Source organism: Dendronephthya gigantea, unplaced genomic scaffold (genome assembly GCF_004324835.1).
Source record: "Dendronephthya gigantea isolate DGI-Jeju-01 unplaced genomic scaffold, DenGig_1.0 000239F, whole genome shotgun sequence".
NCBI classification, from domain to species: Eukaryota; Metazoa; Cnidaria; class Anthozoa; order Malacalcyonacea; family Nephtheidae; genus Dendronephthya; species Dendronephthya gigantea.
In genome coordinates, this window is record NW_021163249.1 from 1,124 (window position 1) to 22,086 (window position 20,963).

General features: G+C 38.7%; 1 protein-coding gene across 1 annotated transcript; it reads left to right on the forward strand.

Annotated features, from left to right (window-relative positions):
- The first annotated feature begins 8,306 nt into the window (after nt 1-8,306).
- LOC114540538 (zinc finger FYVE domain-containing protein 26-like) lies at nt 8,307-9,830 on the forward strand. The gene is made up of 4 exons (XM_028560656.1): nt 8,307-8,383; nt 8,623-8,718; nt 9,446-9,611; nt 9,684-9,830. The coding sequence occupies exons 2-4, from the start codon at nt 8,627-8,629 to the stop codon at nt 9,828-9,830; spliced, it is 405 nt and encodes a 134-aa protein (XP_028416457.1). The 5' UTR covers nt 8,307-8,383; nt 8,623-8,626.
- The last annotated feature ends 11,133 nt before the right edge of the window (nt 9,831-20,963 follow it).

The window sequence follows — 20,963 nt, forward strand, 5'->3', positions numbered from 1 at the left end:
AAAATGACAAGAGATCATAGAGAAAATTTTAAAGGTTCCTTCAAGATAAGGCAATAACAAATAGGCCGTATTCTCACTATTCTGTGGCCGATTATCGTTCAGTTTCGTTGCCCCCCTTCGGGCACTACTTGAAAACACGATAGAAAATTAGGATAAATTATAGAAAGTCTAAATTCACTTGTTTTCACCTTCACAAACCTGCAGTTTTCGAGCATTTCATCTTCGAAAAATCAGTGAATTTGCATGTTTTGCAACACATCGACGCCATTTTGATTCAGGAAATGTCTTGGATACTTGGTGTAATATACGACATATATAGCAGATTCAGCAGTTTTATACCGGTATTTAAATGAAGTTTCGGGCATTTTTGCTGTGCAAGCAGGTTTCAACAAGGAAGCTTTGCGTGGAGTTTTACGAGGTTTTTCGCAAATTTTCATAGTTTTTCAAAACTAAATTAGTCAGAGAAGACTTAGACACCCGCCAATTTTGCTTACACGCATCAAAATCATCCACGAGCGTTTTGTTTCTAGTCAAGTTATATATAATAATTACTACACAATTCCTTTCCAGCAATACCCCTTTGTTTTATATTAACTACATTTATAATACACACGTTTTCTCAACAAAACTATTTACAACACCTCAGTTTTTTGATTGTCAGTCATTAGATTGCAGAGAGACAACGAAGAGCTGAAAAGTGAAAAGGAGTCCAGAAAGTTCAAATCTTCGGAAAAGATCAGAGTGTTCCAAAACAGTGGAAAAAGTGTTTAAGATGCGTGAAAACAAGGAATCCCTCATTTCTTTCTTATGTGAACACTGGAGGTCATGTAACTCCTCCCGGTGGTGTTCCATTTCAACTATGTACGTAACTGCTAAAGAAAGATGCTATGTTTTATATCCGGTGATTCCCCGATCGATAGTGTTACAAGTAATGAGGTGTCTTCGCTTCATAGCAACCACGAAGAAGCAGACACTCGTTTAATTCTACATGCTAACCACGCAGCAGCAACGTACGATAAAGTTATTATCAAAAGCCCTGATACAGATGTTCTTATACCTGCGATTGGTATGCAACAACAGATGCAGAAAGAGATTTTCTTCTTGACTGGCACGGGAGATAGACGTCGTTGCGTATTTGAAGCAATTATGTCGAAATTCTTGGGCGTGGCTGTTGCTCTTTGTTTACCAGGCTTTCATGCTTTTACCGGTAATGGCATTAGCAATGAAGCAGCATCATGGTATCAGTGTTTAAGTGCAGAAGTCGATCTTCCATCACTGGTTGGAAATGGCTGGACGCTTGACGATAAAGAGCTGGAGATAACTTGGATGACACGCCCACGCGCTCCGCGATCTTTAATTGAGTTTGTTGAGTGCAAGTGCAAGACTCTAGATGCTGGACCATGCGTTGTTCCTGCAAAAAGGCTGACTTAAAGTGCACCGACCTATGTTCGTGTGGTGATTGCCAGAATGCAGTAGTTGAAGATGGTAACGACGATGATAGCAGTTATGGCCTGGCTCAATCTGATGACGATGATGAACTTGAAGGATCAGGATCTAATCTGGACTTCGGAGATGACGTCGATGATGAGTTGTGGTATTAGCTGTCCGATTAAAAGGGTTGAGTTCAACATTTTATTTTGTTTTAAAATTATAAGGCGCTCGTAATTCTCCCACAATGGTATTAAAACGTATGGCTGATATCAACCTTGGTATGCGTGTTTAATATTTTAACATGTACAGTAGTTGTACGTTGCAAATCACGTTTAAATAGATGTTGGCGTTGGTAATTAACTTTGTCAAAAAACTGAGATGTTGTAAATAGTTTTGTTGAGAAACGTGTGTATATAAAAGTAGTTAATATAAAACAAAGGGCATGCGTGAAAAGAATTGTGTAGTAATTATTTTATATAAATTGACTAAAAAAAACGCTCGTGGATGATTTTGATGCGTGTAAATAAAGTTGTTCTTATTTATTTGTAAATTCCAAGAGCAGAATGCTATGAAAAATCGCAAATTGGCGGATGTTTTTCCGATTAATTGTTGTCTAAGTCTCTTCTGACTAACTTAGTTTTGAAAAACTATGAAAATTTGCGGAAAACCTCGTAAAACTCCACTCAAAGCTGAAAGCTTCCTTGTTGAAACCTGCTTGCACAGCAAAAATGCTCGAAACTTCATGTAAATACCGGTATAAAATTGCTGAATATGCTATATATGTCGTATATTACACCAAGTATCGTAGACATTTCCTGAATCAAAATGGCGTCGGTGTACACAGCCAAAAATTGATCATGTTGTCACATCAGGAGTGAACAATGTTGTGCTGCACCCTGGGAACAGTATTGTTAACAATGTTGTTGAAGGTTGTTGAATCATCAATATTGATGCTATGTTGTTGTAACAAGTTGCAACAACATTGATGACTCAACAAGGTTCAACAACATCGTTAACAATACTGTTCACAGGGTGCAGCACAACATTGTTCACTCCTGTTTTTAACAACTTGCATCAACATGATGATTTTTACGCGTGTATTGCAAAACATGCAAATTCACTGATTTTTCGAAGATGAAATGCTCGAAAACTGCAGGTTTGTGAAGGTGAAAACAAGTGAATTTAGACTTTCTATAATTTATCCTAATTTTCTATCGTGTTTTCAAGTAGTGCCCGAAGGGGGCAACGAAAATCGTTTTCTAAGCGACTTTTCGTGCCAGAGAATACGGAATATCCTAATTTTCTATCGTGTTTTCAAGTAGTGCCCGAAGGGGGGCAACGAAAATCGTTTTCTAAGCGACTTTTCGTGCCAGAGAATACGGCCTAAAAATATATATTTCAATTCTCCACTTACTTGTTCATACAGAAAGTTTTCTCGAATCTCTTCATTTGATTCTTCATTTAGACTTAGCCTGGCGCCTCCTTGGTTACCATCAAAATTAAATTCGTCATCCAATTTTAGAACTGCTGAGTCTAGTCTTTCTCGGAATTCAGCGCTTGCTAAACAAATAGATGGTTTAAAAACAGAAAACAAGCCATCAGAAACGAATTATTCTCAGTAACTAGCACATTTTAGTAAGATCATCTCAGAACTGACAAAAGTAGTCCCTAGACTTTTACTGAGTTCAATCGTACTCGCTTTCATTGATAATGTTCGCTACTTGAAAATTAAGTTGGACAACATGGCGGGCGGTCAGCTTGAACGTAGCTCTGATATAAACAGAGGTAATATTCGTAATGACTGCGATTTTGATAAGATAAATGTATACATCACATCCAAACGAGTTATTTATGATGGAGAGCGAATCAAATGGTGCGACGACTACGAATCCTTGCAAGAATTCGTTGATACGGTTTTTTGTGAACAAGGGAAATGGCGGCCTTCTGGAGGCAATGCAAAAAGGTTCGACGCCTCTACTTCAGACCTCGTGGTGATATGGTACCCGGGAAACTAAATACCCTAACCTTGAAAGGAACCCAGGGTATATTGGCCAGAAAATATTTAATCGATCAAAATGTTTCTCCTCAAAGTGTATATGAAGACCATACAAAGTTGCACGAAACGCGCTGTGGTCGAGTCGACGACAATACAGATAACGTTATGCTTCAGATCGAAATAATTAAAAGTAGACTCGATGCAATGCATTCATTACAAGATTCCCTTCAAGAGGAATCCCTGTCCTTTACAGTATCGCATTTAAGTAACGAAATGAAGCTATTACAACTTGATTTCGAGGAAGAAAAGCTGAAAAATGCGAAATTAGAGCTTGAAATCAAACACCTTCGCGAAGAAATTTGCATAATCAAATCTCTATACAATGCCACGACACGCTCCACTGAACTTACTATATCAAAGCATGGACATGACAGTATTGAAAACACACCTAATACTGTTGATTTAACAAATGAATCACGTAATGATACAGAAGCCGGAATTGGGTTGGTAGATCAGACTGATAAACAAATTCATGATTACCGTACTAAGCAGTACACTAAATATCATTCAGAATCTGAGGAGCAAACCCAATACGAACAGACAATTAATATAGAAACAGAGAATGACGAAGCTGGAGTGACGATGGTAGAAGATATTGATAAACAAATTAACGACTATCGAAGCAAGCAGCAAAATAAATATCACCTGCTAACTAAGGACCAACAGCAACCTAAGCAGATCGCCACTACAGGCCCACCACAGAGAACTACAGAGATGAAGAATGGCGGATATGATTTCCCTTTAAAAGCCAACACTTTCTGCCCATTCCTCAAACGTCGCGGTCGGTGTCTAAAAGGTAATCGTTGTGATTTCAAGCACCCTAAAAAAGTTCAAACTCGTAAACACAATATGCCCTTTTCACCAAAAAGAGGATTCTACACGAAGAAGAACGCCAATCAAATACATGATGGTCATTTTTTACCCGACGACCGACCCCAAAAGAGAGCTCGGAAACCATGGAAACAAAATTTAACACGTTTATGGCCGCACCAACCGAGATACGATCTCTCCCTACAACCACCAATGGGAACTCTTGTCTAAACTCCCAGAACGCATCTGATTGTCATGATAAAATTATTAGCAAGATTCCTGTCCGAATTACTACCCGATGTAATACAAGAAATACTTCGAATGCCGACAATTCAAGAAATACTTCAAATTTGGTTAAAATACGCACGATCGAGAACTTTAAACCCAATCGTAATTTACCTAATATTTTGAGTCTAAATGCTCGATCAATTTTGAAGAAAACTGATGAACTTTCGCATGTTATCGACAATAGAAAAACTGACATTGTGATGATTTCAGAGACGTGGTTATCCAATGATGTACCAGATGAAGCTGTGCACCTTCCTGGATTACCACAATTCAACTTAGTTAGGAATGATAGAGAATATGGTAGAGGTGGCGGCGTAGCCTTTTTTATTAAAGACTCTATCCCAACAAAAGTTCGATATGATCTTTCTAGCGTGGATCATGAATGTTTATGGATCGTAATTCGCCCTAAATGGCTACCACGAACAATGTCAAAGATAGCATTAGCATGTGTATATCTTCCTCCATCGTTAAACTCCGATGAAATTGACAAATTCTTCTTTAGTGGCTCTAACCGTCTAAGTCAATACAGACATGAACTCGGCTAGAGGCAATGAATTCCTTGCATAACAATATTGCAGTCGTCTATCGGTATCATCACTTCGAATTTCTGGACCATGTCCCTACAGATGGAGGTTGACCACTTGGGCGATGTGCAAACGAGCGTCGTTTTCGTGCGTTTTTATTTAGTTTATCGCTTTGACGTCTGTCCACACGATCCAAGGGAAAATATGTTCAATATGTTGGAGAAACCTTGGGTACGTGGTTTGTGCCCATAGTCTTATTGGAGGTTCGATTGCATTTAAGAATAATTCACAACAGCGGTTGCATAGGCGCGAGGCTCGTCCATTGGCGCCATATCGTTCCACGTGTAAGTTTGAAAGTCGTAACATTCCACCGAACTTATCCTTGAACTTCGTTCATCAGCACCTCCCATCACTATCAACTTGTTGCCGACAACAACCGCTGTACAATATGCTCTCTTTTTTCCCATCCGGGGTAAGATATGATGACGTTGCGTGCCGATGTCGTACATGATGACAGAATCTAGGTACTTACCTTTTCGGTTGATGCCACCAACCGCTAGGATTTTGTTCTGCCAATTTGCCGTCGCCATACCGGTGACGGGATATGGGAGAGACTTGAGCTGTTTCGTGCATTTTTTCACAGGATCATATTCTGTAACAGCGTCTGAGGCTGTGTCCGTGTATTGCTTACAACCACCGATGATGTAGATCTTGTCGTTCACCACCGTCGCGCCATGAAAACATTTGGGTTCCGGTAATTTACACACCAACTCTGGTTTATAGGGAGGGGTCAATGGAATCACGTGAACAGTATCAAGGGCTAAATCTTGGCACTCCGTGAGCCCACCTATGACGTAGAAACTGTTTTGAAAGAGGACAGTTGTGTGACCTCGACAGGCGAACGGTAATCGAAGCTGCGATTCAATCCACTGAGCATTGTGCTGGGAAAGGTCGAGCTGCTTAATGATGTCGGTCAATTCCCCGACGCTCCCCCCTTTCGTAATTCCTCCACTATTTCATTTTGAACAAAAGAGCGAAATTCATTCAAGTCAGTTTTTAGCTCATGAAGTTGATCTCGTGAAGGGAATGTTTTACCCTTAGTCTCACAACAGTCACTTACAACACTGGCTTCCTGATCCAGTCTTTCTGAAGGGTTTAAATCGGTATCACATTCGTCCTCCGAACACGCCGCTTTGCTGAAACCACAACTCATCTCGTGTGCTTCAAGGGAGCCTAGTTTCACCAGCTTCTCACAACCGCGTTGTTTGTATCGACAAGAGATTTCCAACTCTGATAATCTTTCGGCAATACCAGACTGAACGTTGGCAAGTGTTTCAACTGTAAGACTGTCCTCACATTCAGGACATTGTTGTGATTTCCCAAGTGAAGCTGTAATGCAATGTCGGCAAAAATAGTGTTCATTGTTTTCACATCGTACATGATCTCGTAGAACACCCTTGCAGATTAAACAACGAAGGTTGTCATCAACAAGACCTCTGAATCTACAATCCTCGTAGCCTTGCGCCATGTCGCTTAAAAAAGCTGAATCGATATCATTGTTTGGTTTTGACGAAGTTTCAGTTTGATTATTAGCTTCATTGGCTGAAATCAGTCAACTATATCCCGCATTAAATGGTATTTAAATATTTAAACCATTTTAATTTCTTCGACCATTTAAGGATTGTTCGTGATAGTGCGTATTGTTTGCCAGAAATCACGACCACAATATGTTTTCACAACAACATGTTTGAACTGCCTCACAGCAATCTTTTTCGATCCCTGAAGCCAATGTAAGATACGGGAAAAACGATGCAGCCTGGACTTATAGCTCGCCCCCACATTAACACCTCCTAGTGAGAACTACGGATTTCCTGCTGTAGCTCATTTAAAATTTGCAACCCCCACAAATGGCTTTTTATAGTCTTTTACTTACAACCTACGTTAACATTAATTTGAAACTGTGCTCGCCAAATTCGTCAAGTTGGTGATTTGTGGACGTTGATACACAGCAATATAGGTTATATTGCTCTAACGATCTCACCAAGAAGTATCATTATTTGTATAATGACTGTTGTATATTATTTATCACACGATTTATGAAGCCAAAGGGATCAGGTCTCCAGCTTTGACTGTTTGTTCTAGATTTTAGTGGCTCTAATTTCTCTGACTATAAAGCGTCGCTGCCTTTGGTAGAGAATTGAGTATAGCTGTTTGCATATTATATGAATGTGTATTTTTATCGCTAATAATGTAATAAAATTTAAAGAAAGGTGTAGTGTAATCTTTTTCGTTTGCCTTGCCATTTCCCCCTGTTAATTATCTATATTATTTTAAATGGTTTATGTGTAAGAGTAAAAATATTTATCAACATGCTGTGAACTTGCTGTTGAGGCCCATTTGAAACGTTGCAACGGCATGTGAGGTCAATCTGACATGTTGAATGTATTATTATGTGCTATGTTGAATATGCCTTTATTAACAGCAGACTTTGATGAAATATATAGAAAAGACATATGCTCCAAAAAACAACATCTTGTAAACTGAAGATATAAAACAAAACAACAATTTTGCGGTAATATTTCGACTTTATTTCAAAGTCGTTTTCAAACAAGTGAGAATTGGTCGAGAATGACTTTGAAATAAAGTCAAAAAATCACCGCAAATTTGTTGTCTTGTTGTATATAACTTGAGATTACAAAACTGATGTTGTTCTTTGGAGCTTTTTTGTTATATATCCTCAGTGATCTCACGACAGAATGATAAGCTTGAGTTGTCATGACTCCCCCCTTGGCCTTGTCTTGTGCCAAATAAACCAAACACCATTATCAAAAGACCCTGCTACGCTCATTCCCACCTGATTTTCATCTCTCTTGCAGGCTCCTAGTTCGTCTCTATGCACCTCGATCCTGGCGTTGCATGGCGATAGTAAAACCTGTGCAGAGCTTTTGCTCGACCTTTGCAATAAACTATCACAGAAACTAGGAATGAGCGAAGAAATTGACAACAATCTGTTAATATAAGGTGAGAAACTTAATGAAACATCCATGCAAAAGCAAATTCCGGGCAAGCAAGTTGTCTTAAAAGGCAGTATACTATGTAAAGACAGATTAGTCAGATTGTTGAAACAAATACTTTCAATTTGGTTGTCTCGACCGAACAACTGTATAAGATGAAGTATGTACTGTCTTTCCAGCATCATCTGTCAACTGTTGTATCATGCTAAGTTGAAATTTACGATTTGTGGCGAAACTCACGGCGTGGAACTATGTGACACGTGAGTATGAGCAAATTTTCGTGTCTTTCATTTGATCCCCAGGTGAAAGATTTGACGATTGAGCACTCAGGAATATCGTATATAATTGTTGACGATTGTAATGTTGACATAGCCTGATAGCCATGCAATCATGGACGAGAGAAAACTTTCTTATGTATACTGGCTAACATCAACATTAATTATATTTGTGTATGATTTCACAGTCTGAGTCAGGCATGTGTTATATCTTTGCTCTTTAGTTACATGAGTCGTGTGGAGTTGGTAAAATTCCTCATAGAATCCAATTTCTATGAAGTGCCATCGATTGAAGACTTGATGTCTTCCCAGTCTGCAAGGTATGTTATCTGTTATATATTTAACAGTTATTCTGCGAACTCGAGTCGTATATGAGCTGATAGCTATCGGCCATATACACAAACTTTGTCGCCCTTTCGGTGCATTTTGGTGTGCTATTATCATCTAAAGCTTGGATTTCTATTTCACTCAACTCCCCAAATCTTTCGGCCATTTTGTTTACTTTCTCTACTAGACAGATATGAGCTAATATCTGTCTAGTAGCCAACCAATGAAATTGCAGCATACCTCATATCTGGCGCTTGTGTATATAATAATATGATATATCTGCGCTCTATATGCATGATATAATTACAGATTCGACTGAGTATGTTCCAATTAATCGAATCACCCTAATCATTGCAAGAGAAACCCCGTCAGTTTGCTATAGCCAACTTTAGGTCATATCTGTTCTCTGCTTTTTACAATATCACCCAATTGGTAATCGCTGAACAGCATACAAGTCTTTCAAACGTTAATGTTAGCATTTAAAAGAAATACTGCTCGCTTTTTTGCGGGATTTTTGCATTTAAAAACGATTTCGAGATTAAACCTTTCGCAAATGCGTTGCCAAGTGAAATTGTGTATCCATCCCCATATACGAATAGAAATATTTAAATATTCCAGAATTCAGCAATACGCGCAATTCACTTATGCATGTGCAATTGACTACTGGACATTCATGTATTCCACCAAAATTATGTAAGTTACAAATTCTCCTTTTCTCAGGCGACTTCGCGACAAATTGATTGAGAATGAAAGTCTGTCCTTGGCGATGGAGGTAACTACAAAATGTGGACTTGATCCGGGAGCTGTCTGGGGAGCCTGGGGCCTGGCTTACCTTCAAGTCGGACAATTTAAGGAAGCTCGTAAGAAATTCAATAAATTCCTGAAGGTATATGCTGCTATTCTTTCTTCGCATATGAATACCTTCACATATTGATACCCATGTCTTCTTGCTTTAAAGCCATCAGAACGTGGTAAAACAACACAAGGCAACCAACGTTATCTTAAGATGATCATTGACATTCTGGAAACGTCTCTTATGTTGTCATTCGACTACCTCATTGTTGTAAGCACATTATTGATAGAATTAACAAGATTGCGTCAGTGAACATTTCGGTAAACTTGAACAATATCATCAGCTGGAAGTTTAGGCCAGTGATTTTCTTTTTCCTCAAATTTGAGTTCCAAACCTCTGAGACCGAAAGTTGTGCTGCGTATGAAACTGAAAGTATGTAGTCAAAACACTATTTTCTGCTGAAGTCGATGAAAAATCCAAAAGCATTAAATTTATCCCGATTTTGAGCTATATATAGCGACGTGCTAAATTGTAACCAAAACATTATTATTATATGAATATGATTTGCGGTATTTAGCCAAATCAAGATAAATACCAGAGGTCCATTAATGGTTGATAGAAAAATCCTAAAATAGTTAAATGTTGCTCTGCAGTGGCCCATTCGCCTGTTTCTGTGCCCTCGGGGCTCACCCATCTCCATCACTTTCCCCTAAAAAGCCTACTGGGGGCAGGTTGTATGAAACTCTTAACTAAATTTTGTGTGGTTAAATCGTAATTAACTCAGAAGTACATGCACGACTCTCATTGGTCAATTCTGTCACTAACTATAGTTAAAAGTTAACTACGCTTTTATATAACGTGCCCCTTGGTCTAAAAGTGAATTGGATTATGATTTAATGCGCAACTACAGTTCACACAAAATAGGTTTTTTTATAACCATTTTAGATTTCATGACGAAGTACTGCAAGTATAGAAGATTTTTTTCCTCATCCAAGGTACAATAGGCCAGTTGAAGCAACTGTTTTCAGATAAAATATTCGCTGTATTTACTAAAAGCTATATACAAGAAAGATTGGGGATAGACCAAATTGTACCAATGGTCCTTTCATGTACGGATGAAATAAATGGTCGCAATGTGAGAAATACAGACACAGGAAGACAAATTTTAAAACAGAATAGTCTCGTACTATATGCCATTCCACCGGGTTCGATCTCCAATTAAAAAACGTATTTAAAAATTTATTTTGCTCTCACTGAGTAAAATCTTAAGTGGTCATAATCGAGAGACCCCGTTCCAATGTTTCGCCTCAGGACATACGGCATTAATATGACAATTAACAAATTCTTATGTTCATTCGATTTCGTCTGAATTGCGGAATATAGCCCATAATTTTATAACTTTTCATAACCTTTTTAGATTTCATGACGAAATGCTGAAAATATAGAAGATTTTTGTTTTCTTCCAAGGTAATAAAAGTTTCTCTATATTTACTATAAGCTACTTACAACGAAGATTAGCGATAGACCATGCAAAACGTACGAATGGTCCTTTCATTTGGAGATGAAATATTTGGTTCCAATGTGAAAAATCTAGCCACGTGAAGACAAATTTAAAAACACGATTGTCTCGGCCAATATGAAAATCCAGCGAGTTCTCCCATTAAAAAAACGTATGTCGAAATTTATTCATGTCTCTCTGAATAAAATCTTAAGTGGTCATAATCGAAAGATCCCGTTTCAATATTTCGCCTGAGGACATACGGCATTAATTTGACCATTAAAAAAATGCTTCTGTGTATTAGATCGCATATGAATTGCGGAATATAGCCCATAGTTTATGACATGTTATAACCATTTTAGATTTCATGACGAAATACTGCAAGTATAGAAGATTTTTTTCTTCATCCAAGGTACAATAGGCCAGTTGAAGCAACTGTTTTCAGATCAAATATTCGCTGTATTTACTAAAAGCTCTATACAAGAAAGATTGGAGATAGACCAAAATATACGAGTGGTCCTTTCATGTACGGATGAAATAAATGGTCGCAATGTGAGAAATACAGACACAGGAAAACAAATTTTAAAACACAATTGTCTCGTACTATATGCCATTCCACCGAGTTCTCCAATTAAAAAACGTATTTAAAAATTTATTTTGCTCTCACTGAGTAAAATCTTAAGTGGTCATAATCGAGAGACCCCGTTCCAATGTTTCGCCTCAGGACATACGGCATTAATATGACAATTAACAAATTCTTATGTTCATTCGATTTCGTCTGAATTGCGGAATATAGCCCATAATTTTATAACTTTTCATAACCTTTTTAGATTTCATGACGAAATGCTGAAAATATAGAAGATTTTTGTCCTCTTCCAAGGTAATAAAAGTTTCTCTATATTTACTATAAGCTACATACAACGAAGATTAGCGATAGACCATGCAAAACGTACGAATGGTCCTTTCATTTGGAGATGAAATATTTGATTCCATTGTGAGAAATCTAGCCACGTGAAGACAAATTTAAAAACACGATTATCTCGTCCTCTATGGAAATCCACCGAGTTCTCCAATTAAAAAGTATGTCGAAATTTATTCATGTTCTCACTGAATAAAATCTTAAGTGGTCATGATCCAGACGCCCCGTTCCAATGTTTATAGCCTCGGGATATACGGTATTAATGTGACAATTAACAAATTCTTCTGTTAATTCATTCGATCGCGTCTGAATTACGGAATTTTTAGAGCATAATTGAGACATTTTTTAACCTTTTTAGATTTCATGACGACATGCTTCAAATATAGAAGTTTTTGGCCTCTTCCAAGGTAAAAAATAATAAGCTATTTGAAGCAATTGTTTTCAGATAAAAGATTCCGTATATTTACTATAAGCTTTATGCGAGGAAGATTAGCGATAGACCATGCGAAACGTACGAATGGTCCTTTCGTTTGGAGATGAAATATTTGGTTCCAATGGGAGAGATATCTAGCCACGTGAAGACAAATTTAAAAACACGATTGTCTCGGCCTATATGGAAATCCACTGAGTTCTCCAATTAAAAAAACGTATGTCGAAATTTATTCATGTCTCTCTGAATAAAATCTTAAGTGGTCGTAATCGAGAGATCCCGTTTCAATATTTCGCCTGAGGACATACGGCATTAATTTGACAATTAAAAAATGCTTCTGTTTATTAGATCGCATCTGAATTGCGGAATATAGCCCATGGTTTATGACATTTTATAACCATTTTAGATTTCATGACGAAATACTGCAAGTATAGAAGATTTTTTTCCTCATCCAAGGTAAAATAAGCCAGTTGAAGCAACTGTTTTCAGATAAAATATTCGCTGTATTTACTAAAAGCTATATACAAGAAAGATTGGGGATAGACCAAAATGTACCAACGGTCCTTTCATCTACGGATGAAATAAATGGTCGCAATGTGAGAAATACAGACACAGGAAGACAAATTTATAAACACAATTGTCTCGTACTATATGCCATTCCACCGAGTTCTCCAATTAAAAAACGTATTTAAAAATTTATTTTGCTCTCACTGAGTAAAATCTTAAGTGGTCATAATCGAGAGACCCCGTTCCAATGTTTCGCCTCAGGACATACGGCATTAATATGACAATTAACAAATTCTTATGTTCATTCGATTTCGTCTGAATTGCGGAATATACCCATAATTTTATAACTTTTCATAACCTTTTTAGATTCCATGACAAAATGCTGAAAATATAGAAGATTTTTGTCCTCTTCCAAGGTAATAAAAGTTTCTCTATATTTACTATAAGCTACATACAACGAAGATTAGCGATAGACCATGCAAAACGTACAAATGGTCCTTTCATTTGGAGATGAAATATTTGGTTCCAATGTGAGAAATCTAGCCGCGTGAAGACAAATTTAAAAACACGATTGTCTCGGCCTATATGAAAATCCACTGAGTTCTCCAATTAAAAAAACGTATGTCGAAATTTTTTCATGTCTCTCTGAATAAAATCTTAAGTGGTCATAATCGAGAGATCCCGTTTCAATATTTCGCCTGAGGACATACGGCATTAATTTGACAATTAAAAAATGCTTCTGTTTATTAGATCGCATCTGAAGGCCGGTTTACACGACAAGCGTTTTGGGCACGGCACGCCTAAGAATAGGCACCCGTGCCAAAACTCGTACTTCGCTATTTACACGTTTACACGGCAACTTTTTGTAGACCGCACTTTTGTAAAAGCACCGTGCTCCTTCGGAAAACGGCACCTCTACTTTCTATTTACGACGGTATTCACTGTTAGCGGTCAAGGTACGTCCGCCTATTTTTCATGTAACCCTCAGTAAAGTTTAAAGATGGTGGACAGAAATAGAGTTATATATTTATATTTGTTGAAACGCAGAAAAGTATTATGTAAGCCAAAAACGGAGAAAAAACCCAATTCGATACTAGAAACGTACGTTAAAAGACAAAAGGAGTTGTTTTTTCTCGTAACTGTTGCGTTATCTTGTCTTCACCCGCCGCGAATTCGAGACGTATGGACGCATCGAAGGACGGTCATCTGGTAATGACCTAGTTACTGTTCTTTTCACCGATGAACATTGGTATCAAAATTTCCGAGTAACCAGGGAAACATTCACATTTATATTAGAAGAAATACGTGGACAAATATCTAGAAGAAACAACCATGAGAAAATCTATACCCGCTGACCGTCGACTTGCACTAACGGTTTTGACGTCTTGCAGTTTTCCAACTGCAGTTGGATAACTTCCTCGTCCCAAACGTCAATTAAAAAGTTTGTTGCATCGTCTTGCCACACGACACCACGATTTTTACGTGTTTTTGTGTTATTTAAAATTTCTTTTTCACCTTGCTTTTCTTCCTTACTTGTAAGTTGTATTTTTTCGCCGCTTGCCGCCATGCTGGAATTGTTTTGCGCATGCTCGTTGTCGAACACATTTCTATTCTTCTCCATTTATTGGCACGGCACCTCTGGGTAGACGTGCCGAGACTACCTCGTGAGAAAGTCTCGGCACGTCTAATTTTTCGGCACCTGTGCTGATTTTTGTCCCGTTTACACGGTAAAACGCTGAGGTGCCGTGCCGAAAATTTTGGGCACGGGTGCCTGTTTTCAGGGGTGCCGTGCCCAAAACGCTTATCGTGTAAACCGGCCTTGAATTGCGGAATATAGCCCATAGTTTATGACATTTTATAACCATTTTAGATTTCATATTAGTCCTTTCATTTGGAGATGAAATATTTGGTTCCAATGTGAGAAATCTAGCCACGTGAAAAAATTTAAAAACACGATTGTCTCGTCCTATATGGAAATCCACCGAGTTCTCCAATTAAAAAGTATGTCGAAATTTATTCATTTTCTCACTGAATAAAATCTTAAGTCGTCATGATCGAGACGCCCGTTCCAATGTTTAGCCTCCGGATATACCGTATTAATTTGACAATTAACAAATTCTTCTGTTAATTCATTCGATCGCGTCTGAATTACGGAATTTTTAGCGCATAATTGAGACATTTTTTAACCTTTTTAGATTTCATGACGACATGTTTCAAATATAGAAGATTTTTGGCCTCTTCCAAGGTAAAAATTTCTCCAATTAAAAAACGTATTTAAAAATTTATTTTGTCTCACTGAGTAAAATCTTAAGTGGTCATAATCTAGAGACCCCGTTCCAATGTTTATAGCCTCGGGATATACGGTATTAATTTGACAATTAACAAATTCTTCTGTTCATTCGATTTCGTCTGAATTGCGGAATATAGCCCATAATTTTATAACTTTTCATAACCTTTTTAGATTTCATGACGAAATGCTGAAAATATAGAAGCTTTTTGTTTTCTTCCAAGGTAATAAAAGTTTCTCTATATTTACTATAAGCTACATACAACGAGGATTAGCGATAGACCATGCGAAACGTACGAATGGTCCTTTCATTTGGAGATGAAATATTTGGTTCCAATGTGAAAAATCTAGCCACGTGAAAAAATTTAAAAACCCGATTGTCTCGGCCAATATGAAAATCCACCGAGTTCTCCCATTAAAAAAACGTATGTCGAAAATTATTTATGTCTCTCTGAATAAAATCTTAAGTGTTCATAATCTAAAGATCCCGTTTCAATATTTCGCCTGAGGACATACGGCATTAATTTGACAATTAAAAAATGCTTCTGTGTATTAGATCGCATCTGAATTGCGGAATATAGCCCATGGTTTATGACATTTTATAACCATTTTAGATTTCATGACGAAATACTGCAAGTATAGAAGATTTTTTTCCTCATCCAAGGTAAAATAAGCCAGTTGAAGCAACTGTTTTCAGATAAAATATTCGCTGTATTTACTAAAAGCTATATACAAGAAAGATTGGGGATAGACCAAAATGTACCAACGGTCCTTTCATCTACGGATGAAATAAATGGTCGCAATGTGAGAAATACAGACACAGGAAGACAAATTTTAAAACACAATTGTCTCGTACTATATGCCATTCCACCGAGTTCTCCAATTAAAAAACGTATTTAAAAATTTATTTTGCTCTCACTGAGTAAAATCTTAAGTGGTCATAATCGAGAGACCCCGTTCCAATGTTTCGCCTCAGGACATACGGCATTAATATGACAATTAACAAATTCTTATGTTCATTCGATTTCGTCTGAATTGCGGAATATAGCCCATAATTTTATAACTTTTCATAACCTTTTTAGATTCCATGACAAAATGCTGAAAATCTAGAAGATTTTTGTCCTCTTCCAAGGTAATAAAAGTTTCTCTATATTTACTATAAGCTACATACAACGAAGATTAGCGATCATAACATTAGAAATAAGTGAGTTTTTGATATTCAAGGTATTCAAAATATCCGTACGGAACGTTTTAAACGCACATTTATTCCAACGATATGTAATCTGAAGATACAACATAGTTTTTCAATCTTAATACTTTTACTCATGTACAATTACGCAATTCATCTCCTAGTTTTTTTGTTTGTTTTTTTTGGAGTGGTAATAATTATAATTTATTCACATTATTAGTACTAGGGAAATTTACAACAATCAATCATGCATTAAAACTAAGTATAATAGTTCTACAGACTATTTACAAAAACAACTTAACTAGACTACTCGCTAATGTTGGAGTTCCATTCCGACAACGTAATGTCATTAGTTGATGTGATGGACGCAGTCCTCCAACTTCGACTGCCACGAACACACACCACGCGAGCTCTAAGCAAAGCAAAGGCGATCTTTCGTCGTAACCAGCTAACCACCATAGATGGAGAATGATTCTTCTTGTCAGCCAGCTTCGCACCCAGGAAGGAGAGAAATGTTGGGTCTCTCTTCCGCATGCCAAGGCGCTGAGACGACCGGTGTGAAGGAGCCATGCTCGACCTCAACAATCCGTTGGTTGTAATGTCGCTTCTTTTCCCGTTCGTTGGCTTTAAACGAGCTGCTCAACGTCTGGCGTCGATGTGTAGAGGCGTATGGGTTTAAACACCCTTACATCAAAAAATGCCTTTTCACATCTCTGCCAGAACCTCTCGCAGCAATGTCCATCTGGCGTCATCGGTTGAGTTAGACTGGATGGAAGAACCTCGCCAGTCAAAGGAGCAAGAGCAGGTTCAATTGAAACATCGTAGGCAACGTCATCGATAGCAGCAGCAAGTAGATCACGGATCTCTTATGTCTTCGATGGATAAAACCTCCTTTCAGGCACGACAGGGCATGATCTACCGTGAACGATTTTCCACCGCGCAGAAAGATGGAAGGCGTTTCAAGGCCATCGATAACGCTGTAGATTGCATCAAAGAACTCACGCTTGGTCAAGATGTAGCCCTCTTCAGCAAGTGGCAGAGCAGTTAGCCAAGCTGAGGATCCTTTCAACTGGGCGAGGTCATTTGCTCGAATCTGCTCTTCACTCATGCTCGATCTCAAGTTCTGTAGCAGCAACGAGTTCCTAGCTTGACGTTGTTTTGCAATCTCACGGCGAAGATCGTGGATGGAATCTCCATGTTCTGCTGATGGTGTACCATTCTGGTGGATGATTCTACTTGAGAGAAGATGACAGATGGTTGTGGAGTTCAAATGTTCTTCATCACAGATGTCGTTAAAGATCGGAATACCAAGACCTCCCATACGAGCTGGAAGCGAAACCAATTGTCGCTCATGGATGGACAAGCTACGGTTATCGAGGAGTGCAGGAAGGAGCTTCAGGTTGATGGTGTCGTCAACAAGCTGCATCGCGGTCTTGATACCTGGAACGGCACGAATGTGGTAAGTAAATCTGTGCCGAAAACCCGAGACAAACGCCGTGTATGCTGCTTGGGGTTGGAATTTGGCAATTTCACTCAAAACGTGAAGTTGCTGGCACCATTTACTAACTAAAGAACTAATATACTTATCTTTTCCGTCATCCGATCCAAGATATCCTCCAAGGTACTTATGCCCTTCACTTGAAATTCGTACATTAGTTCCAGCGAAGATCTCAATGGCAGTCTGCTCCAGGTGTGGCTTCACAATCAACCAGGATTTATCAGCTCGCGGGTAGTAACCAAGACTCGGACCATGCACGGCAATCTTCTCCCACCAGGCACGCAGTTGCATTAGCTTACCTGCCCACTAAGGTCATCCGCGTACGCAACATGCCTTACATCACTAGCTTCACCAGATTTAATCATGAGCAGGAGTGGAGTAATGGCGACGGCGTATAACGGCATGGCTAACGGATCACCTTGCGTGGTACCTTCAGCTGATGCAATTTCTTTACCACCTTGCACGAACAATCTTGAAGCTGTTACATAACAATTGAACGTATAAACAGCCATTGCAGGACAAATGTACTGAATGTTATGTAACATGATCTTGCGGTTGATGGAATTGAACGCATTGGTGGCGTCTACCAGTAAGACAGCGTCTGTTTCTTCTTCTTCAAAAATCTTCGACATGGCGTGAACAGCAGCCTCGCAGCCTGATTGTTGTCCTGCACATAGCTGCAAGTCTCCTGCGCTATCCATGATTTGTGGTTTGATGGCAAAGACAATTGATTTTCCAATTATCCGTCGTAGAACCTCTCCAATCCCAATCGGTCTGACACCAGGGTTCTTGTCCAGGGGTATTAAGCGACACGCTAAGAAGGCCTCTAAGCTGGTGGTCTGATCTGCTCCAATAACGACCTTCTGGGTTGCAAGTGTTCTCGCCATTAACGCTATTGCGGATCGTAGATCTTTGCCAGCATCTCCATAGTTGCGAGACACCAAAATATGCCGCCATCCAAGTGCGTCAAGACCTGAAGGACCAGCAGCACCTTGAGTCCTCAATGCTGCTTTTGCTATGGCTGCCTCGTCGATGTTGGCGAATAACGATGGGTCGACATATGGAATTTCACCATCAATCATGACGGAATGATCCTCAGGTTGTGCAGGTGGATGTTTCTGCAAGAGGTCCTTGTACACAGCGTCATTAAGTGGAAGAACTCCACCACATGATCGTTCATCCAACAAACGTAGAGCTGCGTTCACTTTGCCACGAAACATGAGACTAGCGAAGGTCTTGGAAAGCTGTTCATTTGAAACCTTCCTAGTAGCTAGTAGTGTCGACTGGATGGTTCTGCATTCCCGAAGTAACCCATCAAAGTTCCCTTGTTGCCACAAAGCCATGCGCCGAGACAGACAAGTCACATGGTCTTTCGATCTCGATTTGAAACTCGGTTTTTGTAAGAGAAGAGCAGGCATGATCATAGTAAGTTTTAAAGAAATATCATGCAAGATCTCCGATCCATCTCCTAGTTGCAATGTAATCATTTAATAAACTATCTATCCACATCCAGTTCTCCCGCTCCCCAGTTCCTCACTTCCTCCATTCCCCTGCTCACCAGTTTCCCCTGCTCACCGGTTTCCCCTGTTCACCGGTTTCCCCGTTCCCCTTGTGGCCTGTTCCCCGGCCCAGGTTCTCCCATTCCCAATTCCCCAGCTCCCGGCTCCCTATTTTAAAGATGGCCGCGCATGAGCAGCGGCAGCCAGTGGCGGCAACCCTGGCGGCAACTAACAAAAAACAATTCCGCCTTTTTTATTCCTTCAACCAGAGAAGTAGCGAAACTGATTAGAGCCAGTGTTTGAGTCACTGAATTAGAGTGACTCTTCTGGTTCGTTCCGTTCTTCTGTGTTTGAATGTTTGCCCACTGAGCTCTATACGGTCTAGCCAAATTCGGACCATGTCGCTTGACGTTCGGAAACATTCGCATTCTAATTGTGGTTCGGAAAAATTCGGCAAAATGGAACGTATATGAAATTATGAATCAGGGTTTCCACTTTCAAGGAAATTTCCTTTTTTGAGGAATTTTTGGCTCAAAAAATGGGTTTCAAGGAAAAAAAAGGAATCAAGGAAATCTAAGGAAATTTTAGAAAACGTAAAGAAATCTGAGGAAATTTTAGGATATGTTAGAAAGACTTAAAAAAAGACAAAAATTTTAAAAAATTTACATATTTTGGGCACTATTATTGCGAATATTATTGCGAGATCAAGATTTTTTCTGACATCAATCCATATGTCAATGAATAAATTAGAAATTTTAAGGATGATATCAACCCGCGAGCAGGCTTTCCTTGTTTCAAGGAAATTTAAGGATATTTTAATGCAAAATCAAGGATATTTTGAAGGTGCATTGTGGAAACACTGTTATGAATTTAACAAATAGATTACAATGAACCGTTGTCTGTTCAGTTATAGATACACGGTATGACGTCATATGTGATAAGAACAAAAAAAGTGGCCACGAGCCGCCGGGGCGAGTGGTCACTCTTTTGTTCTTATCACATATGGCGTCATACCGTGTATCTATAACTGAACAGACAACGGTTCATTGTAATCTATTTGTTTTATATAATAAAACTGAAAAAAATCCAAAATTAATTGAATTATTTGTTTGCAATTTAAAAACAAGAAAATTGCTGTGACGTCATTCCGTGCGTCTGTCCTCTTATAGATCATGGCTCTCGACCAATGAAATTGCCTGAATTCTTTACGTTATTATATAAAGTGAATTCGATAATCACGATATGCATGGGTTGTGAAGTTTTACTGTAACTGTGAATGAAAATTCCTAAAGACATTCGTTCTCCATTTCGGTATAAATAAGGTTACGGAAAACTTCGGTCAAAACGCCCAAACAATATAGTGATTTCCGCTCGGCGCTTCGACGAACGAACGCGTGTTGTTGTTTGTGCGAAGGGAAGTGCTTTGATATTGGGCGGATATTACGCGTTCATCTTGAAAATATCTTCTGAACGACAACAATCACTTGTACAAGCCTTTCAATACGCTTAGGTAAGATCTCTGTTTTAAAATATATTCTTTTATTTTTCCTAGTTGTTAGTATGACTTCTCTTTGTATCAATCTGTTTCGTGCGCTACAAGTTAAATTTTTAAAGGAAG